Consider the following 23,613-nt stretch of genomic DNA (forward strand, 5'->3'; position numbering starts at 1 on the left):
CATGTAAGGGAAATATCCTTTCGGCATCTATCCTGTCAATACCCTCAATGAAACTTCTGCTTCAGTAAGATCCTTCTTCCTCATTCTAAAGATTATAGCTCCAAACTTCTCAAACTCTCGTCATCCCAGTGAGCCCTCTCTTCACTGCCTCTAATATTTCCTTTAATAGACGCACCATAAATGTATGCAGCATTTCTGGTGTGGCTTTACCAGTTCCTTCCCAAAATGTTAATTTGTAGGTTGAATCGGTTGTACGAATGGCAATTTATTTATTTAAAAAAATTTAAGATAGACTTATTCAAGTAATAAATATATGCGATACGGGTACCGTGCAAAAAATGTATCCGACATTCTCGGAGGCTATACATTCAATACTGTTTACACAAATTTATCCCCCCACACTTGCCATGCATGTGGCCCACTGGCATGGAATCCCTTCCCTTATTTTTTTTTTGAGGGGTGTATCCACCACACCCTGCCCCCGCATGTCCAGCAGCAGAAGAACCCTAGACTGTGGTCCTCCCCCACCAAGCTTTGGCGTTGGCTGCACCGAGCTTCAGTGCGTCCCTCAGCACATACTCCTGCAGTCTGCAGCGGACAATTCGGCCACATTCCCCGATGGACATCTCACTCTACTGGGAGGTCAACAAAGCTCGGGCAGACCAAAGAGCGTCTTTCACCGAGTTGATGACTCTGCTAGCAGCACTCGATGTCAGTCTCTGAATGTGTCCCTGGGAACAGTCCATAAATCACAGAGTCCTCTGTGACAGAGCTGTTTGGAATAAACCGTGACAGGGACCCTTGCAAACCTCTCCTGACTGACTCTGCAAAGTGGTGGGCAACCGTCTCCTCCCCATAGCAGCCGTCCCGAGGGCAGCGTGCACTGGTAGTGAGGTTCCGACGGTGCAGGAAGGATCTGACTGGGAGGGCTCCCCTCACCGCCAGCCAAGCCAAGTCTTGGTGCTTGATGGCGAGTTCTGGCGATGAGGCATTTCGCCAGACAAGCTGGGCAGTCTGTTCTGGGAACCACGGCGCAGGATCCATGGAGTCATTTACCTGCAGTGCCTGCAGGATGTTCCGTGCTGACCACTGCCCGATGGACTTTGTGGTCAAAGGTGTTGGTCCGGAAGAACCTTTCCACAAACGACAGATGGTGTGGCAATGTCCAGCTGACTGGCACATTGCGTGGCATCTGTGCCAGGCCCATCCTTCGCAACACCAGGGCCAGGTAGAACCTCAGCAGGTGGTGACACTTGGTGCCCACGTGCCTTGGCTCTACCCTCCGCCTGATGTATCTTAGTGCAAGTGTGGCCTGTCCCTCCCTCCTATGCCACAGGGATCACCCAAGCCGTCTTCCAGTTAATCTGGGGGTCGAGGATGGACCGGGTGTGACGGGCCACAATGCACAAGTCGGCAGACAACGGGGAGTAAAAACATGTCCAACGTCGCCCTCACCCTGATGGCCACGTTCGTGTGTGGCTGCATGTACGAATGGCAAATTTTAAATTTCAAAATAGACTTTATTCGAGTAATAAATATATACAATCCACCAGGAACCGTGCAACAAATTCAGCCGACATTCTTGGAGGCTATACAAACTGCATTGTTAGCATTTATCTTGAGATGACAAATATAAATGCAAGGATGTAATGCTGAAGCTACATAAAAGGTTGGTCAGACCACATTTGGAATATTGTGAACAGTTTTGGACCCCATATCTGAGAAAGGATGTGCTATTATTGGGATTATTGGGTTAATGTTTGAGTGTTTGATGGCTCTGTGCCTGTACTCACTAGAGTTTAGATGAATGAGGGGAAATCTCATTGAAATCTACCGAATAATAAGTGGATGTGGAGAGGATGCTTCCAATACTGGAAGAAGTACAGGACCAGAGGGCAAAGCCTCAGAAACAAATTAGAGTGGAAATGAGGAGGAATTTCTTTAGACAGATTCTTCAGCCAGATTGATAGGTTCTTGACTGGTAAAGGTGACAAAAGTTACTCAGAGAAGGCAGGATAATGGGGTTGAGAGAGAAAAAAATGATCAGCCATATATCCTGGATTAATATAATTACTTGAATGTTAACTTGCTAAGGTTAGTTGTGATGTTGACATTGGAGCTCAGTTCTCTGAATTAATTTTAAGGTGGTGGGTTAGTTTCCATAGATGGCGGGACACGTTTTTTACGCAGAGGGTGGTGAGTGCCTGGTAAAGCTGCCAGAGGTGGTGGTGAAGGCAAACGCAAACGTGGTATTTAAGAGACTTTTAAATGGACATATGGATATGGAGGGATATACATTATGTGCAGACAGGTAAGAGTTGGTCGTGTCATCATATTCGGCACAGACACACTGTGGGATGGTCGTGCGCTGCTTTGTGCTATGCTTTAATTGTCCAAACCGGACCACTATACTGCTGCACTGTCCTGCACACATAGAAGCTAATCAAAGAGCATGGCTCTTAATGCAAACTTACTGTACACGAGCCAAAAAATGGTTTGCATCAGGAACCTCGAAGGCGATCGGACCTGCGAGTTAGTCTCGCTGCATCAGCGAAGGCTACCAAAGTACGGTATACGGTAGCAAGGCTGCGACTGCTCCCAACGGCAGCCTCGCGTGACCGGGTTAGGGGAGGGGCGCGAGGCCACTGCCGCCGCTGCTGCTGCTGCTGCTACTGCAGAGGAGAGAGAGGAGGCGGCTCTCGCGCTACGATGCCGTGCGAGCGCGCGAGCGGTTGTGCTCGTGCTCGTGCTCGTGCCCATGCGCGGGCTCGTGCGCCGGGCCCCGCCCTACCCCACCGCGCTGTCAGTTTGCGGAAGCGCCGGGCTCGCAGTGCGCTGAGGAGAGCGACGGTTGAAGCGGCAGCTCGAGCCGAGCCGAACCCCAACCCGGATCAGATCTTCACCCTCCCGCGAGTCCGCGACATGTCCAAGAACACGAGAGCTGACAAGTTCCGTCGGGTCAATGTGGACGACTACGACGAGAACAACTACGTGGACGAGGAGGAAGGTGGCGAGAACCAGTTGGGACCCGACGAAGCCGAGGTGGACGCCTCCATCAGGCAATATCCTTTTTTGTGTGAAGTGGGCCCGGCGGGCCACACCTGGGCCGTGGAGGCAGGCAGCTCCGTTACTGCCGCCGGTCCGGGGCATTGTGTGGCAGCCACAGTGTCACACACACACTCCCTCCATGGGAAGTTGGCGTCTGACTTTTCGCTTTCGCTGCACTTTTCCAGCGCCCCTGGGCGCGGCTTTTCCTTCCAGCGCCACGGTTTTAGGTTTAAACATCACGGCTGCACTAGATAGATCTCTGCCTCTGATACAGTTGCAAATGTTTCATTTTCAAGAATGCCTCTTAATTTCAGTACCAGTGTTTGTGATTACATAGCGACAGCTATTAGCATAGCAGTGGTGAGTGAGGCACAAATGGTAAACTGTGGTTAATAAGAATTGGAGGTATGCAGTGAAAGATGTGGCTCAGTATGTGACTTTGAAGTTCGAAGCTTTGGAGCCAAGGCAGGAAGTATGTCTGAGGGTCAGAAGAGCTACAGTTCTGTGACCAAAGTAGAATAGAAGAATAATAGGCTGAGAGGTGAGAATGGGGGAGGTATGTAAAAAATGACAGGAGGAAGCACACTGAACAGCAAGGGCAGTTAGTGTCGTAATGCTAAAGAAAGGCTCAAAAACTTGCCTCATGCCAAGCGATTCCAATGACACTTGCATCTATTTGTCAAATACAAAATATTGCCCAGTTGTGTCCATAAATCAAGACAAGTTCAATCTAATTGCCATCCTATTGCCCTTAATTTGCTTGTGAAGGAAGTGATGCGGTGAGTTGTTTGTAGTATAAATAAGGGAGCATGTTATCAACTGACTCAAAATCTTGTTTTGGAACATTGCAGCATAACTAATGACTCTTTGTATTTTAAAATGAAATGCAGCTCTCCTTTTAACCAGCTACATTCTGAACCAAAACCAAATTAAAGCAAGCTTGTGTCCATTACAAATCATCTGGTAAACCACCATCCACCCCTACCACCCTCCCCCCCCCATGTTTGCACGCAATATATGATGAGCTTGCGGGCAAGTTGTGTTTTGTCATGATGCTTTGTGGGAAAGTGCAACCCCAGTTCAAGTAAACTCATTTAATTTTCTTCTTTCCCCTACTCGGTTTTTGAAGATGTTGCTTCCTAAACAAATCTTCTAACTTCCTTCAATTCCACGTCAGAATCGCCGGAATCAAATTTCATCTCTATTACAGTAGTGAACCAGTTCTAATAAATATCACATATTATTATCCTCTGAGAATGATCGTGACCATATTGTGTTTTCCTGCTCATTCTCCTCAACCTCGCAACACCTTTAAACACACATGCCCTCTTATGTGTAGTCCCTCGATTTGATCTCATTTGATTTTGTTATCTGTCCAGTCCTAATGAGAAGAAGTGGAATTCTAATTACTTCCTGAGTCCCCCAAGAATCAATCCTTAGTGCTATTCTCTTTCTCTTCTATCTCAGTGGTATCATTCAAAGACTTTGAGCCATTTTCTGTGTCTATTAACATAACCCAGATTTGTTTCTCTACACACTCTGTTTTAAATATGGGAAGTAGGCTTTGCTGGCAAGTCTTTGTGGGAACACAGTGGGTGGTGGTATTTTTCATTGTCTGTTTCCCATATTCTTGCTAGCTATTTCTGTTTGGTCATCCTCATCTTGGGTAAGCTTCATATTTCCTCATTTACATGGATGAATCCCTTTTCTGCACCACAAACTATATAGATTAAAAAAGGAAAATGCTGGATAAACTCAGCAGATCACTCTATATCTGCTGGAAGAGAAACATAATCAATGTTCCCGATTGGAGGCTTTGTTTCTCTTCCCACTGATACATAGTGAATTGTTCAGTATTTCTAGCATCTGGTTTTTATTTTGGATTTCCAGCATTAGCATTTTAGTTTTTTGTGAACTACATAGATTTTCCTTACATCATCATTTGTAGCCACTAACTTGGTTCAACCATCTTTCTAAGTCTAGCATCCCACTCTTTTTTAAGTCAAAAAGGAGATTGAGAGCAGGAAACTGCATGTAAGTTTGCTTTACATTTGTCATTGAGAACATGTTAGAAGTTATTATTAAAGATGTAATAGCAGAGTACTGAGAAAGGTTCGAGGTAATGAGTCAAAGTTAACATGATTTTGTAAAGGGGAAATCATGTTTTAGCAACTCAATGGAATTCTTCGAAGAAGTCTGTTTAAGTAACATGCTATGAATAAAAGGGATTCTGTGAATGTATAATATTTGGACTACCAGAAGGCATTGATGAAATACCACATCAAACGTTATTGGTGTAGGAGGTAGGGCTTGACGAGCAGATTGTTTCCTGTTAGTCAGCCAGACGTGGTTCTTTTTTTGGTTGGCAAGATGTGTGTAGTGGTGTGCCACATAGAATGATTCTGGACTTTAAAAAAAATTATATTAAGACTGAAGATTTAGGTAAAATTACTGATAACATAAAGATAGGTTGCAAAGTAAGTTGTGAAGAAGATAGGAAGTGGTTAGAAGGAGATACAAATAGGTTGTGAATGGCAAATGAAATATAATATTGCAAAATATATAATTGTCCAATTGAACTGGAAAATACAACTAAGTTTATTGTCAAAATGTGAAGGGACTGGATAGTTCTGAGGTGCTGAGGTATCTTGGTATACTAATGCAGGATTCACAAACAAGCTGGTATGCAGGTGACACAAGTATTTATGAAAGCAAATTGGGTGTAAAGCAGTGGTTCCCAACCTTTTTTTGGCCATGCCCCACCTAATCACCTCTAAAATCCTGATGCCCCCCCCCCCCCCCCATGTGGTGATATATAATTCTTATAATTTAAAAAGTGAACTCCGTTTCAGCTGAAGAAGCTTAAAACGCCAATACCTTGGTTTAAACAAGCTTCAAAAATAACTACACAATAAAGACCTTTTTACCCCAAAAAAATTATTTACTCAAAATAACATCTGAAACATAAACTACATATGTTTACCTGATGGAAAATCCAAAAAAATAAAAATCGAAAATTTGGACCCAGACCTCCTCAGTCGCGCTCCATTGCCCCCCTTAAAAATCAAATTGCCCCCCTGTGGGGCGTATGCCCCACGTTGGGAACCACTGGTGTAAAGCAAATATCTAACACAGTAATTTTATAAAATCAACTTCTCAATCTTCAGGTTCCCCGCACTCTTCTACTATTTCTGTAGACATTATGCTATGTGCTAAGTAAGCTCTTACTTCCTCTGTATTTTGTTTGCTATTTGCACGGTACACTTTGCTGCATCTCCTTTCCATTCAACATATTGATTCGTTCATAGTTAACTGCCATGACCATTGCTTTCTGCTGTAATTCCTGTCATCTAGCTATTATTATTTCTCCCAGTTGACATAACATCAGCAATATGTCTGCAATATTTGGACATCTTCTATTTCTCATTGAATGTGACTGGATAGTGAGAAAATTAGCATCTGAATTATATTGATGGTTTTGCTGTTGATTTGCATAAAGAGTTCCAGACAAATGTGCAAACTTTAGCCTGGGTAATTATATTCTAAATTCTTTCATTGCAATTATTTTCCTACTTAATGTAGCAAAGCTTTGGCAATGTTTGCATTGCCGCGTCCTCATCACTTTTTTGGGTTGCATGGTCAGTGTATTTGAATCCGTCTAGTTTCTTGTTTAGAAATAGAAAGCATTTGTATCTTTAACTCATCTGTTTCAGTCTTTTACAAGTGGCAGCAATAGTTTGTCTTCTTGGGGAGTTGCCCAAGACTGAGGATGTCTTGCACATTTTCAGATTTGTGGGTTCTGAAGTGACAGGAGAGGCCAAAGTGGGACTTGCAGACTGCACAACAGGTAGGGCAAAAAATACCTGAAGGAGTGAGTAGATGGAGATAGTTCAGAATGTACTGCATTTCTCTATGCTCCTAACAAATGGACTATGGTTTCTTGTTGCCATCCTGAATGCTCATACTCCTCTGCGCTGGGTTGGGCTAGGGTTTCCCAGTTGGCAGTGGGTTACCCAGTTGGCAGTGTTACAGTTTCTCAATGCTTTGAGAATATCCTTTATCCACCTGTAATCCCTTGCCATCCTGGAGACTGCAATATTACATCTGTTTCAGGAGTCCAATGTCAGGCATGTGATCATTGCTGATAGACACAAATGCTGTAGTAACTCGGCAGGACAAGCAACATTTCTGGAGCGAAGGAATGGGTTTGAAGAAAGGTTTCGACCCATCATGTCACCCATTCCTTCTCTTCAGTCACACTGCCTGTCCCGCTGTGTTATTCCAGCATTTTGTGTCCATTTTTGGTGTAAACCAGCCTCTGCAGCTCTTTCCTACACATGTGATCACTACTCCCTTGTGGACCATGATCTTTGTGCCTTAGGTTTGAGGTATTAACCTTCAGACTTGTTTCCTCAGATGGCTGAAAGTTGGTCAGGCACACTGAAGCCAATCATTAGGATGTTGATATGTAGCTTTTATTGTCAGAGAGTGATGTTTAGCAGAACAGGTTGAAAGAGGATCTTTGTTGTGCAAATGTTAAGTGCAAGACCCATTCTCTTGTCTCCTTCAATGAATGAGTCAATGATGACCTGCAACTCAGTCTCACAGTTTTTGTGTACTTAAGCTTTGTCTGCATAATGCAGCTTGATAGTTGGTTGTGGTAAATGTGGGAGCAGGGGATTTAGTGTGGCCACGTTAAAACAGTTTCTCATTTGTCCTACAGATTAGTTTCACTCCAGTGGAAAGCTTGTTGCAAGTGAGGTGCAGTATTGTGGCAAGAAAACTAGAATAAACTGTTGGGGAAACCATTTCATATTGATTTTCCATAAACCCTCTTCATGACATTGAATGCTTTTGAGATCAGTAAGGCCAGGTAGAGTGGTTGATGCTATTCCCTGCCTTTCTATTGCAAATTAGTTGACGTGTGGTGAAGCTCGGTTTCTTTGTGCCTGTAGAGTGATATACTTAACATTGTGGTTCCATGAACAGCTCTGTGGTGAGTGGGAGGAGGTAGTTGAGGAGGATCCTGGTAATGAGTTTCATCATGATAAAATGCTGGGAGATCTCTCTGTAGTTATCACAGATTTGTGTCCTTCCATGAGAGTAGTCATGTTTCTGGCTTATTTTGATGACCTGAAACATCCTCCTCATCCAAGAGGTGGGAGTTGAAGTTGTGGATTTGTGATTGAAGCCTTCCAGGTTTCAGAACTTCAGCAAGGATGCTGTTGTTCACAATGCCCTGATGTTTTTCAGCTGGCATAGAGCTTTATCAAGTAGTTGGTGAGGAGTAATGGCAAGGTTGAACTGGATAGTTTGTTGAGAAATGGAGCCAAGTGCATGCATCTCAAGGATGTGGTTAGATGCTGAATCTGTTTTTAAAAAGTTCAACTCTATTCTCAGCTCCCAGATAGATAATCCCTTGTTTGCTGAGCAGCACTAAAGAACCTGCCCTTATCAGTGAAACCCAAAACATCACCCATTCTTTCTCTCTCAGCCTGTCCAGCTGAGTTACTCCAGCTTTTCGTGCCTATCTTTAGTTTAATCCAGCATCTACAGTTCCTTCCTATACACTTATCAGTGAGTGGCTGAGGTCTCTGCAAGAGATTGGTGAACTCTATTGAAAGGTATAAAAATAGATATGCAATAGCTAATATTTTAAGTAAAAGGTGCAGAAACTGCAACAGTTATACATTTGGTGCAAAAATGTAAGGAAAAGCGACCCAACCAGAGCAAAAAAAAAGAATCTAATTGCATTAGATCAAAGCGGCAATCATATAAAATTACCAGGAGAAGAAGTAGGCCTGAATGTTGGGAGCTTTCAAATTGAGCAAAAAAGAACAAGGTAGTAAAATTGAAGTGTGAGAGTATACTTGTAAAAAACATATTAGGGGGTTATAAAGTTACAAATGCGTAAAAGGTTTAAGACTAGTGAAAAAAGTATGGGTCCCTTAAAGTCAGTCATGAGACATTATGGTAACAGAAAAAGATCAGGTATCTATACAAATACTTTGTTGTCTTGTTGGAAGAGAAACAACTTTCCCAAAAATGATAGGGAATCAATAGTAGAATAATGAAAAGGGGAAATTAACAGAAATTGTTTAAATAAAAAGCATTGGCAAAATTATTAAGACTGAAAGATAATATGCATCCCACTGTACTAAAAGAAGTAACTGTGGAAAAGATGGTGACATTGGTTGACCTCTTCCAATATTCCATAGATTATGGAAAAATTATTTCAGGTTGGATCATAATCTGTAACCTCACCTTCTTTAAGAAGAAATTAAATACACTGATTCTAATATGAATTGGGTTTGACTAAATCAACGGATTTCTGAAAAGGAAATTGACAAACCCAGTTTTTAGCGATGTAACAATAGTGAATGTTGTATATTTCAGGTTTCAGATGCCTCTGGATAATGCCCCACACAAAAGGTTAACATGTGAATTAAAGCACATGAGAATAACATTCATATACTTGCATGGATTGAAAATTGGTTTGCAGAGAAAGTGGCAGACGATGATCAGCACAGAACCTCAGCTGCCCAATCATTCACCAATGATTTGAGTCATAAACTCAGCATGAAAACAGCCCTTTTGGTTCACAGAGCCCACATTGACCATCAAGAATTTATTTACATGAATCTCATTTTAATCTTCCTATATTCTTTCAACTTTTGCCAGATTCTGCCACTTGATATACACTAAAGGCAATTTATAACAGCCGAATAATGTTACCAATCTGCATGTCTTAGGCACGTGGAAGAAAATTGGAGCACCCTTTGGAAACCCACACTGTCGGGTACAAGCAAACTCCACTCACTACTGAATTCAATCTGGGTTGCTGGAGCTATGAGGCAGCAACTCTCCTGGCTGCACCACCGTGCTTGCCCATTGGGTTGAGGGAATCAAATATAGTATTTCTCAATTTGCCAATGAAAGGATAGGATTTTTAATTATAGAAATGAGGCTTCAAGACGTTTTTTATGGATTGTAAGGAAAGTGCTGGTCCAACCCATGTGAGCTGGTGGTGTGAAATGAATGAAGACTTGAGTGCCATGATATGTGAACAAATGGGCTACTGGTGACCATTAACTTGATACATGAATGTCATAAAGTTGTTCTGTATCCAGAATACTTCCCTGTTACAGTTCTGCTTCTGATTATGATCTCATTTGTAAACTTTCACATTGATTGTTTTTAAGTCAAGTCACTTTTATTTCCATAGCACATTTAAAAAACAACTCTTGTTGGCCAAAGTGCTTTACATTGGTGGAGGTACTAACGTTATACAACATTGGTTCATAGATTAAGTACATACATAAATACATACATATAGCCCTCACTCAGAGGGCGTCAAGAAAGGCTTGAGAGTAAAGATGAGTTTTAAGTCTCGACTTAAAGGAGTCGATGGAGGGGGCAGTTCTGATGGGAAGAGGAATGTTGTCCCACAGTCTAGGAGCTGCAACCACAAAGGCGCGGTCGTCCCTGAGCTTATGCCTAGACTGCGGGATGTTCAGTAATCCCAAGTCGGCCGATCTGAGGGACCTGGAGGTGGTGTGGTGGGTAAGCAGACTTTTGATGTAGGTGGGGGCAAGCCCGTTAAGGGTTTTGTAGACATAAAGGAGGATCTTGAAATTTATTCAGAACCGCACAGGGAGCCAGTGGAGAGAGGCCAGAATCGGGGTGATGTGATCCCTTTTTCGGGTGCCCGTTAGGAGTCTCGCTGTGGCGTTTTGGACCAGTTGCAGGCGGGGCAGGGATGATTGGCTGATGCCAGTGTAAAGGGAGTTGCAGTAGTCTAGGTGGGAGGAGATAAATGTGTGGATGATCTTTTCGAGATAATCAAACTGGGGGAATTGTTTTATTTTAGCTATCGTCCGAAGCTGGAAGAAGCTAGCTTTTACCACGGCATTGACTTGTTTGTCAAATTTCAATACTGAGTCAAATATCACGCCAAGGTAAACTGCAGTTAATGTTTCGTGACTAGCTGATGGCTTTAATGTAAGATTTAAATGAAGTACTTAAAAGAGATTAAGTACAATGGTATATATAAAGCATTTGCTCCACTGTGGTACATGATTTTAGAGTTTATCCCTTATTTTAAATGGGTAGAGATGAAATTTATGCTGGAAATTTGGCAAGACTGCAGTTCAGGCAGCATTGTGGAGATTTGATGTTTAAGGATGTTTAAGAAGGAACTGCAAATGCTGGAATATCGAAGGTAGACAAAAATGCTGGAGAAACTCAGCGGGTGAGGCAGCATCTATGGAGCGAAGCAAATAGGTGACGTTTTGGGTCGAGGCCAATCTTCAGACTGATGTGGGGGGGGGGGAAGAAGAAAGGAAGAGGCGGAGATAGTGGGCTGGGGGGGGGGGGGGGTGGTGAGGGGAAGAAGGAGAAAGTAAGGACTACCTGAAATCGGAGAAGTCAATGTTCATACCACTTGGGTGTAAACTACTCAACCAAAATATGAGGTGCTGCTCCTCCAATTTATGGTGGGCCTCACTTTGGCCCTATTTCATTAATTGCAGTCAATTTGTGTTATGGAAACGTAATATAACAGAGCTACCTGAATAATGGTTGGATCTTAACCTTTCTATTCCATTCTATCACTCCCCAAGAAGCATGAAAGTTTTAGTGTTGTTAATAGGGACATCTTGAGGGAAATGTTTTTAATTTTGTATTCTGCTGGAAAAGTGCTAGTTGCAGATTCAATATTGACTTTCAAAGGCTTGAATATGAATTTTAGTGCATGACTGAGAGATCCAACCATAATAGATTAAATGTAAAATTCCACTCATGTTTCTAGCATGTTATTCAAGCCTGAACAGGTCTAGAATCAATGGAAAAAAACAGCCCCAACTCAAGTATCTTTTCTTTTCTATCTGTTGTGTAAAATAACTTATTTTTCAGTTGGCTCAAATGAAGTAGCAAATATAGCTATTGACTTTGAAACCAAAAACAGAATTATTGGGAATTCACAAGTATATAAAGGGATCTGCATATCGTTTTGTGTTAGACGTTAAAACTAGAAACAGAAATAAATTTAAAATGTAGTATACTGCTATTTGATTAATGTTATGGGTAGCCATTTGGATGGATCATATCAAAATTTGAATTGCAACATTTATATCTAGTAAAGGAAATTTGAGGATAGACACAAAAACGAGTAACTCAGCGATTTAGGCAGCATCTCTGGAGAAAAGGACTAGATTGTGGGTCAAGACCCTTCAGACTGGGACGGGATAGGGAAATGAGAGATATCGATGGCACATAGAACAAATGAATGAAAAGGTATGAAAAGAGCAACGATGATCAAGGAAAGGTGGCGGGTAGATGATTGAGTTATACGATATGATACAATGGCACTTTATTGTATACAGACATTGAAAATCAACAGGATGACATTAAAACTAGTACTACGACTAGGGTGGGGGAGGGATGGAGAGAGAGAAGGGATGCATGGATTATTTGATGTTGGAGAAATCAATATTCATACCACTGGCTTGTAAACTGCTCAAGCAAAATATGAGGTGCTGTTCCTCCGATTTCATTTGGCCGCACTCTGACAATGGAGGAGGGCCAGGCCAGGAAGGTTAGATGAGGCAGTAAGGGTCAACATAGCCATACCTCCTCTGAGGTCAAGTGTTTGACAATCAGGAGATCACATAGTAAATTTGAAGTTTGAGTATCAAGCAAACTGGGGGTGGAGAAGACCAAGGAATACAAATAGTGGAATCTGATGAGGATGGAACATGGAGAATGAAATGTAGAACCCAAGGAAAGCATAGTAGGTGGAGGGTAGAGAGGGGGGGGGGGGGGGGGTAATGGGGATACTGGTGTAGGAAGTTGTTGTTCCTTTAGGAAGAGTAAAGAACTAGGTGACAGGATGGGAGCAGTGGGAAGACAGATGTATGTGGGAGGGGAATGCAGTGCTGCAGGAAGCAAAGACGATACTGATGACGGATTAATCTGCAATGCAGGGGTGAAACAATGTTTATTGAAGGAAGATGATATCTCTGATATCCTAAAGTTTAAAGCCTCATCTTGCAAACAGGTGCAACGGAGCCAAAATAAATGCGAGGAAGAGATGATGTTCTTGCAAGAGGCAGGATGAAAGGAGGTATAGTCACAGTAGCTGTGGAGTCGGTGGATTTGTAAGAGATGGCTGTGGATAATTTGTCATGAAATGGAGATGGAGAGATCAAGAAAGGGGAGAGAGGTGTCTAAAACAGTCCTAGTGAATTAGAGGGTAGGAAGAAGTCGGTGGTGAAGTTGTTGAAACTGCAGAGCTCTACACGGGTACCGGGGTTTGCCCTAATGCAGTTGCCGATGTAGTGTAGAAAAAGTTCGGGAGTGGTGCCAGGTATGTTTGGAACAAAGAATGTTCAACATAGCCAACAGAAAAACAGGCATAATTATGGCCCATATCTACACCTTTAATTTGACAAAGTGAGAGGAATTTTTAAAAAGGTTATTGAGGGCGAGGACATCTTCCTCCAGACAGAGGAGAGCATTACTTATGGAAAACTGATTGGGTTTCTGCTCTAAGAAGAAACTGAGTGCACTGAGGCCTACATGATGGGAAAGAAGTGTAAAGGTACTCGATGTTTATGTCAAAGATGAGGCAATAAGGGCCAAGGAATTGAAAGTCCTTGAAGTGGTGGCGAGCATATGAGGTGTCCTTGATATAGCTGGGAAGGGACTGGACAAGGGTGGATAAAATAGAATTCAGATATTTGGAGAAGAGTGCGGTGGAGTAAGAGCAGGCAGAAACAGTGGATAGTTCTATAGAAGATAAAAACAAGCATAGTCTGAGGCAGTAGAGATGAGATTGCTGAAAGTGATGAGATCTATAATGGTTTAAGAGATAGTGATCTGGTATCCATTGATGGGGTTATGGTCAAGATGTAGGTATGAGGAAGTGTCTGAGAGCTAAAGGACCTCAGCCAAATAGAGGTCAATCTGCCAGACTACAACACCACTGCCCTTGTCATTAGGTTTGAGATTGGGATTAGTGTAGTGAGTGGAGTGTTGTGCACTCGGGGGAGGTGAGATTAATATTTTATAGGAAAGTTCATATGCTTTAATATGAGTGGAGATGTTTTCAAATTTAACAAGTATGGACCCGTTGGGCCCGTATATTCCCCAACGCAATATTGCAGCACTCACCCATAGCCCCCAACTGTGCAAGCTTGTACATATAGGATCGATATGAACGCAACTCGCTCTCCCTCTTCAGTCTCCTATTCCCCGCCTCAATTATACTCCCTCGCCCCATTCTCCACTAACCCTCCTCTGTTTCCTCCCATCACCTTCTCCCTCCCCTCCCCTCTTCCCCTTCCCTCATCTATTACCTCGCCATCCCTCTTCCTCCCCTATCCTCCTCCATTCCCCCTCATCCCCCAGCACTCCCTCACCCTCTTCACCCTCCCTCTTCTGTCCCCTCTCCACCTTCCCTCTCCACCTCTCTCCCTCTCCTTTCGCCTACCCTCAGTCACTCCCTCCATAACCCCTCTCACCTCCCTACCCCTTCCTCTCTAGCCCCCTGCTCCCACACTCCTCACCTCCCCCCATCCCACTCCCCACAATGAAAATTGCAGTGTTTTTTAGAAAATAAATAATCAATGAAAATTATGTTTTTTCTGCTCCCCCACTCCTCATCGCCCCCCTATCCCACCCCACCCCCAATGAAAATCACGATTTAAAAAAAAATGAAATTCACAATGAAAATCGCGTTTTTTCTTTAAAATAATCTAAACACAATGTTAGCTGTTAATGAAAACAGATTTGATTAAAACAGTTTTTTTTAGAATAAAATCGATGTCAATGGAAATCGCGATTTTTTAAAAATGTAATTGAAATTCGGGGTCCTATTGTGACGTCAAACGCGGCTGATGGGCAGGGCAAGTGGAAAAGTAGTTTTGTAAAGTTTTTTTTGTGAAGTTTAAAATGTCAATAATGTAAAATATACCATCAATCTGGCTAATGCAAACCCCAGGACAATGGTGAGTAAGGTGGGCCAAAAATTGGAGCGCTATCGTGTACCGTTTTGGCAGAGTTTCGGGAAATCACACACACGCAAGCAAACAAACAAACAAACATGATGAGAGTTCTAGTAATATATATAAAATAATATATACTAGACCAAGTGGGACCCGTTGGGTCCTGTTCCTCCAACGCAATATTCCACCACTCACCTGTTCCCCCCCCCCCAACACAATATTCCACCATTCACCTGTTCCCCCCAACGCAACCCATTCCACCAACGTAATATTCCACCACTCACCCATAGCCTCCAACTGCACAGGCCCAGCACTCCCTTCCCCTCTTCTTCATCCTCCCTCTTTTTAAACTTTAAAAAATTGACAAATGACAGGACTCCCAGTGTTCTATCATTTGCAACCTTGTAACGGGCAGGGGCAGCAAGTGGAATTTGATTTTTTTACAGTGAAAAGTTACATTTTTTAAGTTTATAAAGTGAATAACATGTAAAATATACCATCAATCTGAACAAATCTTGACATAGGACAATGGTGAGTAAGGTGGTCCTTTGTAGCGCTATCGTGTACCGTTTTGGCGTAGTTTCAGGAGCAGATGGACAGACTGACAGATAGACAGACGTAGAAACAAACAAGATGAGAGTTTTAGTAATATATACTAGACCAAGTGCAGACCCATTGGGTTTGCTCCCCCAATGCAAGATTCCACCACTCTTTCCCCCCCAACGCAATATTGCGCCACTCACGCATAGCCCCCAACTGCGCAGAAGCAGCTAATTTCACCTCATCCCCCAGCACTCCCTCCTCCTTCTCTTTACCCTCCCTCTTCAGTTCCTAGAGAGGGAGAGGGAGGGGAGTAGAGAGAGGGGGAGGGGGAGAAGGCTTGAGAGGGAGGGGGTAGAGAGGGTGGGCGTGAGGGTAGATAGGAAAGGGATAGAGAGGGGGAGGGAGGCAGAGAGGGAGGGGGGAGAGGGAGTGTAGAAGTGGCAACTACCCTCTCTACCCCCTTCTCTCCCTCAGTCTCCCCACTCTCACTCCAACTCCCCAGGATCTTTCCCCATCCCACTCCCAACCCCACTCCCCACCGCATCTCCCTCCTCTGCACCCCCGCCCCATCTTTCTCCTCCTCATTTTCCACATCCTCCTGCCCTCGCTCCCATTCCCTGCCCCAGGACATACCCAGGGATAGATAGATAGATAAATATTATTCACTTTTCTATAAAGAGGGAAACAATACTTCACATAGTGTGAAATAAGTAAATGATAAACTATGTTGATCTGAGGTACGAAACAAACATGGAGTTGTTAAGGTGTCATTTGTCAAACAATTAAATAAATTGTTGGCCTTTATTGCAAGTTAGATTGATTACAAAATTAAATCTTCCTAACACCTAACAGAGTGTGAGTGAGACATTGTACGAACAATGTGTAACTTTTGTTTTCCCACCCACGGCTGAATATACTTTCTTTGAAATCTGTGTAATGTAGATTCACAAGATTGATTTGGGAATGACGAGATTATCCTATGAAGAATGACTGATGAATATTGTTCAGTTGCAGGAATGAGATCTGATCTCAGTAAGATTACAATATTCTGGGAGGCTTTGACCGAATAGGTGCTAAGCAACTCTCAGCTATAATGCATGAACCTAGAATTTGGGGTTTGCATGACCTCAGAATACGCGACAGACTATTTAGAATTGAGAAGAAACGTATGCAATTCTCAACAGTGAAAATGTTGTTTGCTCAGCTGTTTAGTTTATGTAGGGTTTGATTTGTTTTCTAGAGGGGAGTCTGTTTTGGTTTTTATTCATGTTCGCATAAAGTCTTCATTTTTTTTTCATATTTTCTCATGACATATGTAGCCATTTGGCCCACTGAATTCATGTCAGCACTAAGCCATTCCTATCAGTCCCACCTATCCACGTTCTCTTGTTACCTTTGCTCTCAACCACTCTCAATGCCAGTGACCAACAAGGATACTTTCTTGGCTCCTTGCTATTACTCCCTATACAGTAAAAATTCTGAATTCTGGCGGCAAAATTCAGCTCCAATTCCATTTTACAAGTTTGCAGATGACGCCACTGTATTGGGCTCGGCCTTGAACAATGAAGAGGCAGAGTATAGAAAGGAGACGGCCCTGCAGCAGATCTGACACCCTTTTGTCTACTTTTCACCTCCAACTTTTGATACTACACTGATCTGCCAATCAAGACCCTCCTCGCCTGTATCCACCTATCACCTGCCAGACTATGTCCCACCGCAACCATACTTTTCCATCTTTCTCCCCCTTATTACAATCAGCCTGAAGGGTTCTGACCTGCAGTGTCCATGCCCCCAAGATGCTGTGTGACGCACTCAGTCCCTCCAGTAGTTTGTGTGTTTCTCAAGTTTCCACTATCTGCAGTTTCTTTGTCTCTTGTATATTTGCTTTGTTTCCATATTGGTGAGTACATAGCTCCTCCCATGTCACAGAATTTAAACAGGATACTTACACATTGATTGCCATGTACATCACTTTCAGCAATGGTAATGTCTTTCATTCTCCATTTTTGCATTGTGTTTCAATGAGCAGTGGCAAATATTTTCAGTCAAGCTGCTGCTCCAGATGCTGTATAGAGACATGCTCATAAAAGGATTCATCTGCTTGGTTCAATATACTCTTAATTGCATCATTGCTCATACGAATTCATGAGTGGCCATATCCTCTTTCTCATGTTTCCCTTTCCGTTTCTGTTGGTGACATCTGTACTGCTCCATTTCTGTTTGTGCTTTCTCTCCCAACTTTCTTCTTTCTGTTAAGATTTTCAGATTTTTGAAGTTGCTTTTCAAGTAAAGCCTCTGTTGGGTTTGTGAACTGAACAGTAGTCCTGGTGGACTGAACAATATGAAGTTTATATATTTGCACAGCTGATATGAACTAAACTTGCCACAAAATGCTGTCATTTAAATTTGAAAACTCTTTTAAATGCCTATCAGATAACAAAAGTCTGGTGTTGAAATTTCAGAAGACTGGACTCTCATTGTCTTAATTTGAGAATGGGTAACCTTAATAATATTAATTTATTTGATCTCTGCAATTAATCAATTTATCTCTCTAAATCTGAGAGTGGAAGCTAGTTGTTTTCACCCAATCCTCTGCTTTGAAATTTAAAAGGATAGGAGTTATCCTAAGTAAAATATTTGCTCCTGTCAAGCAAGAGATGCACGGTCATTTCCATGTGTTTTGTGACATGTTACAGAAAGAGTTTATTGTTGACAGTTGATTAATTGTATGGATCTTGTTAAGTAAAAGGCTGTAAAACTAAAGAATATCAGCTGTCAATTTGCAGAGTACCTGATAGATATTGGTTTAAACCTGAGAAAATTGTCCGTGAAAAGGTAGTCATTTGGCATGGGTACTGGAAAACTTAGTTTGAATCATACAAACCATAAATCAGCCCATTGATACAGATGTCATTAATAATATCCCTTGTGCTGTGAAGCTTTCTTCAAAACTGATTGTCTACTATTAAATAAATTATATACATTTTCTGATTCAATTGTATTGAGGACAATGTAGCAAGCTTGTTTAGGCATTCTTCTATGTCACCCTTAATTTAAAAGGAAATACATTGAAAATGCGTGCATAGTGAAACCTTCCCACCCAAAACTACAAAATTGGATTATCTTTTATACAACTATAAGCATTTTTCAAGTAGATTATGATGTGTCGTACTCCTTAATATTTGCGCACAGGAAATCTGAATGCAGCTCTTCAAGCAGCACTAAAGAATCCTCCAATTAATACAAAGAACCAGGCTGTTAAGGTAAAGCTGAAAATTTAAATTGTTGCACAGGGAAAGCATTTATAGTGTAAAGAAGCTGTGGTAATTGTGTTCTGTTTGTTTCTAGGGTTGCACCAATTTTAATACACAATTTTGTTTGCTTGTAATATTACTTGAAAAGCTTACATTTCTTACCGATACTTCTCTACAGGTCAAATTTAGTTACGGTTTGAAAAATTTATCTTAATATGAAATGGAATTAAGTTTGATAATTTGGCATCCATGTTGTTACAGTTCCTACATTAGGCATTTCAGTGAGCTGATGCTAATTACTACAAAATTGATTTTATTAACAATTATTAAATATTGTTAATAAAATCTTGTAATTGCATGAATTATGTCCTGTCTGCCTAAGCAGATGCGTACAGATTTTTGTATGGTGGGGATGAAAGAGAATTACTTTTTACTATAAACTAATACTTGCTGCTCCATACCTTTACTACATTTAGGGATCTTTCTAATAATTGACAGGCAGCAGAGTGGTATTTCGGTAACTCATCTCTGGTCAGGTCGTAGCTAGATAATTTCATCTGATTTTTTTCTGTTAAGCTTCAATTGATAAAAAATTGATTACATATAAACTAATTGTCAAAGTTTATTTTGTTTTAACAGGACAGGGCAGAAAGTACAGTTGTCAAAGTTTTGACTTCATTTAAGAGTAACGATATTGAAAAGGCTGTTCAATCCCTTGATAAGAATAATATTGACCTCCTGATGAAGTATATCTACAAAGGTTTTGAAAAACCATCAGAAAATAGCAGTGCAATATTACTACAATGGCACGAAAAGGTTAGTATTATGTGATATTTATCAAAATGGGAAATAAGCTGTGGGTAATGCTTACAGTGGCCTCACTGTTGGATATATTGATCCCACCACAAAATCTTGATATAAATTGTGGATCATAATTTCCTTTTGAAAGACATTCAAAAATGTTTGATATGCCGCCCATCAATCAAAATCAATTTCTAAAGAACAGTAGTATTTCCCCAAGTCCTTCATTGTATCAGCTATTAGCCTACAATAATTTTGCTCTGCAGCTGTTTCTCTTAGCCATGTTTAAAACTGTAATGTCAGTTCAGCACATGGGAGAGGAGTTTGTCATCCTTTATTGCCTTTAACTTTACGTACAAACCAAAACCCAGCCTATTGGTTAAAATTACCCTTGCTCTAGTGCAATGTAAAAATGTAAGACAAATCTCCACTGTGACGAAGGGTCTCGACCCGAAACATTACCCATTCCTTCTCTCCAGAGATGCTGTCTGTCCCACTCCAGCATTTTCAGCCTTCGATTTAAACCAGCATCTGCAGTTCTTTCCTACACAAGCAGGAGTGTTCGTTTTGATCAGGTTCTCTTTGGCACAAAGACATGTCCCTTTTTCACCCAACTAATTTTATTCTCTCAACATTGAATTTTGTATCAGTAAATCGCATTGGCTGCTTTTTCAGGACTAACCTAGTTTAAACAGAGGTACAGTGGCCTCCATAATTTTTGGGACAAATACCCATCATTTATTTATTTGCCTCTACTCCACAATTTCACATTAACAATAGAAAAATAAATCACACGTGGTTAAAGTGCACATTGTCAGATTTTAATAAAGTGTATTTTTATACATTTTGGTTTCACCATGTAGAAATTACAGCAATGTTTATACATACTTCCTCCCCCCCCCCCCCCCCCCCCCCCCCCCCATTTTGGGACACAACAATGTCATGTAAATGATGAGAGTAGTCATGTTTAGTATTTTGTTGTATATCCTTCGCATGTAATGACTGCTTGAAGTATTCGATTCATGGACATTCACAGTTGCTGGGTGTCTTCTCCAGTGATGCTCTGCCAGGCCTGTATTTCAGCCATCTTTAGCTTGTGCTTGTTTTGGGGGCTAGTCCCCTTCAGATTTCTCTTCAGCATATAAAAGGCATGCTCAATTGGGTTCAGATCAGGTGATTGACTTGGCCACTCAAGAATTGACCATTTTTTTAGCTTTGAAAAACTCCTTTGTTGCTTTAGCAGTATGTTTGGGATCATTGTCTTGCTGTGGAATGAACTGCCATCCTGGAGATGGTAATGATTTTTGTCCAGAAACATAGACTGACACATAGAATCCTCTTTGAGTGGGTTAAATTTAGTTACTCTGCAAGGAATGACTCATCTGCTGATTTCCCCAAACCTTCTCCAACTACAAGTCTTCTGTAATGTCATCACTTCCCTAGGGAAGTATAGATCTAACAACACAAAAGAATCTCACAACATTCAGTCCAACACTGTTTAATGCCTGCATTCACCACTGACAAACTGCAATACATTCTCCCTGAAATACACAAGCAAATCAAAGCGTTTTTTGACCAGGACCCAAGTATCTTAAGTTCCAGTCAGTTAAAAGAACAGGCACATTTTGTAAACCACCAATCCTAGGAAACTATCAGTTATAGACTCAAAATACTAGAGTAACTCAGCAGGTCAGACAGCATCTCTGGAGAAAACAAATGGGCAACGTTTCGGGTCAGGACCTATCTTCACTCTCAACGTCACCTATACATTGTCTCCAGAGATGCTGCCTGACCTGCTGAGTTACTCCAGCATTTTGTGTCTTTAGTATAAACTAGCACCTGCAGCTCCTTTTTATTACAAGCTGACAACTATCCTTACTTAGACAACATTGTTGTGTAGATGAAGTTCTTGGATACGTCGGTTAATAACTGTTTCACAATTCACAGGTCAGGAATTGGAATATTATTTGAAGATATTTATATTTAGAGGATGTAGCCTTTATTTCCTATAATCGCTTTCCTTCTGCTCTGCCCATGCCTCATTAAAAACAAAACGGGAACTTACAATTCAAAATAAAATTGTAGGTTTGTAGTTGGCATAATCATTTCAACTTTGAATCTCATTCTCTAGGTACTAGCGGCTGGAGGTGTGGGATCTGTAATCCGAGTTTTAACAGCAAGGAAAACTGTTTAAGCCATGGAATCAAGATTACCTGTCTGGTACAGAGGAATTGCTGGTGCAGAGACCAAAAGAACCAGTTTGTGCAACACTGGAGTCATTTTTTAATTATTTTTGGCTTGCTTTTTATGACCAGATTCTATATCTTTGCTCAATTCATTTGTCTGTTGACCAAAATCTTAGGTGCAGTCCAAACTGGTTTTATAAGCTCAGTATTTAGTCCAAACTTTGTACCCAAGCAGGAACATTTCAAAAGACACATTTTATTCAAAAGTATGGAAATATTTGAGAAATTTGAGATTTTGTTTTGCATAAATGATTTCTTTTTGTTTTAAATGTTTAATTGAACAAAGGTACAGAGAATGAATGTGTTATCTAAACAGTGAATCCATTGACTCAAACTTAATCCATCAGAGATAGTTAATCACACAGACAGTTAATCATGGGCATTTCAAATTTGAAGCTGGGATATGAAGATGAGTGATAGAAGCTGAACACATGGAATCACCGGAAACACTTCTGTTTGAAATCAAGTCTCAGTTGGTAAAAATAATGATAAATGATGAGGCATTGGTGTACTTGGGATTAATTCACTTGCCTGTAATCATTCCAGGCATGTGAGTGATCCTGTTATAATGAGGCCTTGGCGATGATTGATTGCTGTCGATCTGTAGATGTAGTGTAACACGTTTCACCCTTCCGAAGATATATTTTTACGTTAAAATTAAGATTAGTATTATGGATATCCTTCCCGAACACACATTTCAGACAATTTTAACATCTATAGCGTTTACAAATATAAAGTCAACCACAATTTTGTTTTTTGTCAGCAAAGATCAAAGTTTTGCAGACATGACTGAGTTAACACTGATTTTGAATCATCTCAATAATGCTTCAAATTATTTCTTGAAAAATGAAACATAAATACATTGTTTTTACTGTTTTCAAAACAGTTGGATTTGTCATTCATAAAGGGAGCAGTTGTTCAGAGATGGCACAAAGGCCAGTATTCCTTTAGTTTGTACCATGTTTTCTTATTCTAATTAGTTCAAAATGGTGCTTTCAGCTAATGGTGAAAAGTAATTTTTCATCTTATAGCAAATCGTGCATTCACAAAAAAGGTGAAAGTGGATCAATTGTCCAACTTGTAGATCAAGTTTGTGCCTTTATAAAGGAAGCTGATTTCTCCTACCCCTCTCCCCCTCTTTGTATTCCTGAGCCTTGCTAACACCAAGGTGTAATATCCAACATTAAAGGAGTATTGTGTACATTCCGTCATAGCGAGCTCACTGAAGATTACAGCCAAATTTTTACTTTGACACACATAAACATTACAGACCTGTTAGTGGCTGTGATGGTTGTCTCGACTGTTCCAGCAGACAATCTGTTTCACTTTGACTATTGTAAAATATGAACAAGGGTTAAATATCCTTCACATCTCTTATAAAAAAAATATGCAAAATCATTGGATTATTTAACATCTAATCATTGTGACTTAAATGTGTTTTGATAACTCAGCCACAATTTTCTATGCCTGAAACAAGAGTTAAGTGTGATCAAGTTTGAGCAATTGCTGTTGTAGTTGGAAGTATTACTTTAATTACGTTGCCCCAAAATTTTTATTGCTTTTATTAAGATAATAAAATATTGTTAAAATACAGTTGTAATTTGTTATTACATGGAAAGAATTTGAAGTCCAAGTACACTCAATTTATTTTTTAATCTGAATCTGGTTTATTTAAGGAGGGGGGGATAGGGGGGAGGGGGGTGGTGTGTGAGGCAG

At 41.1% G+C, this 23,613-nt stretch overlaps 1 protein-coding gene and 1 long non-coding RNA gene across 2 annotated transcripts in view; one reads left to right on the top strand and one right to left on the bottom strand.

The window, feature by feature from the left end:
- LOC129701127 (uncharacterized) overlaps window positions 1–2,709 on the bottom strand; it is a 42,080-nt gene extending 39,371 nt beyond the window's left edge. Inside the window, exon 1 of the long non-coding RNA XR_008724158.1 lies at window positions 2,475–2,709. This is a non-coding gene — a long non-coding RNA (uncharacterized LOC129701127). The remainder of the gene's footprint in view (window positions 1–2,474) is intronic.
- Window positions 2,710–2,785: 76 nt separating this feature from the next.
- On the top strand, window positions 2,786–23,490 carry LOC129701125 (actin-related protein 2/3 complex subunit 5-like). Its single transcript, XM_055642132.1, has 4 exons — window positions 2,786–3,062; window positions 18,787–18,859; window positions 19,490–19,666; window positions 21,783–23,490. The coding sequence occupies exons 1-4, from the start codon at window positions 2,923–2,925 to the stop codon at window positions 21,843–21,845; spliced, it is 453 nt and encodes a 150-aa protein (XP_055498107.1). The 5' UTR covers window positions 2,786–2,922; the 3' UTR covers window positions 21,846–23,490.
- Window positions 23,491–23,613: the final 123 nt, after the last annotated feature.

The sequence above is a fragment of the Leucoraja erinacea genome, chromosome 10, assembly GCF_028641065.1.
Source record: "Leucoraja erinacea ecotype New England chromosome 10, Leri_hhj_1, whole genome shotgun sequence".
In the NCBI taxonomy this organism is placed as follows: domain Eukaryota; kingdom Metazoa; phylum Chordata; class Chondrichthyes; order Rajiformes; family Rajidae; genus Leucoraja; species Leucoraja erinaceus.

Coding starts and splice junctions, on each gene's coding strand:
- LOC129701125 (XM_055642132.1), top strand. CDS start 2,923: ATGTCCAAGAACACGAGAGCTGACAAGTTCCGTCGGGTCAATGTGGAC. Junction 3,063..18,786: donor GTGGACGCCTCCATCAGGCA/ATATCCTTTTTT, acceptor ATATTTGCGCAC/AGGAAATCTGAATGCAGCTC. Junction 19,667..21,782: donor TACTACAATGGCACGAAAAG/GTTAGTATTATG, acceptor CTCATTCTCTAG/GTACTAGCGGCTGGAGGTGT.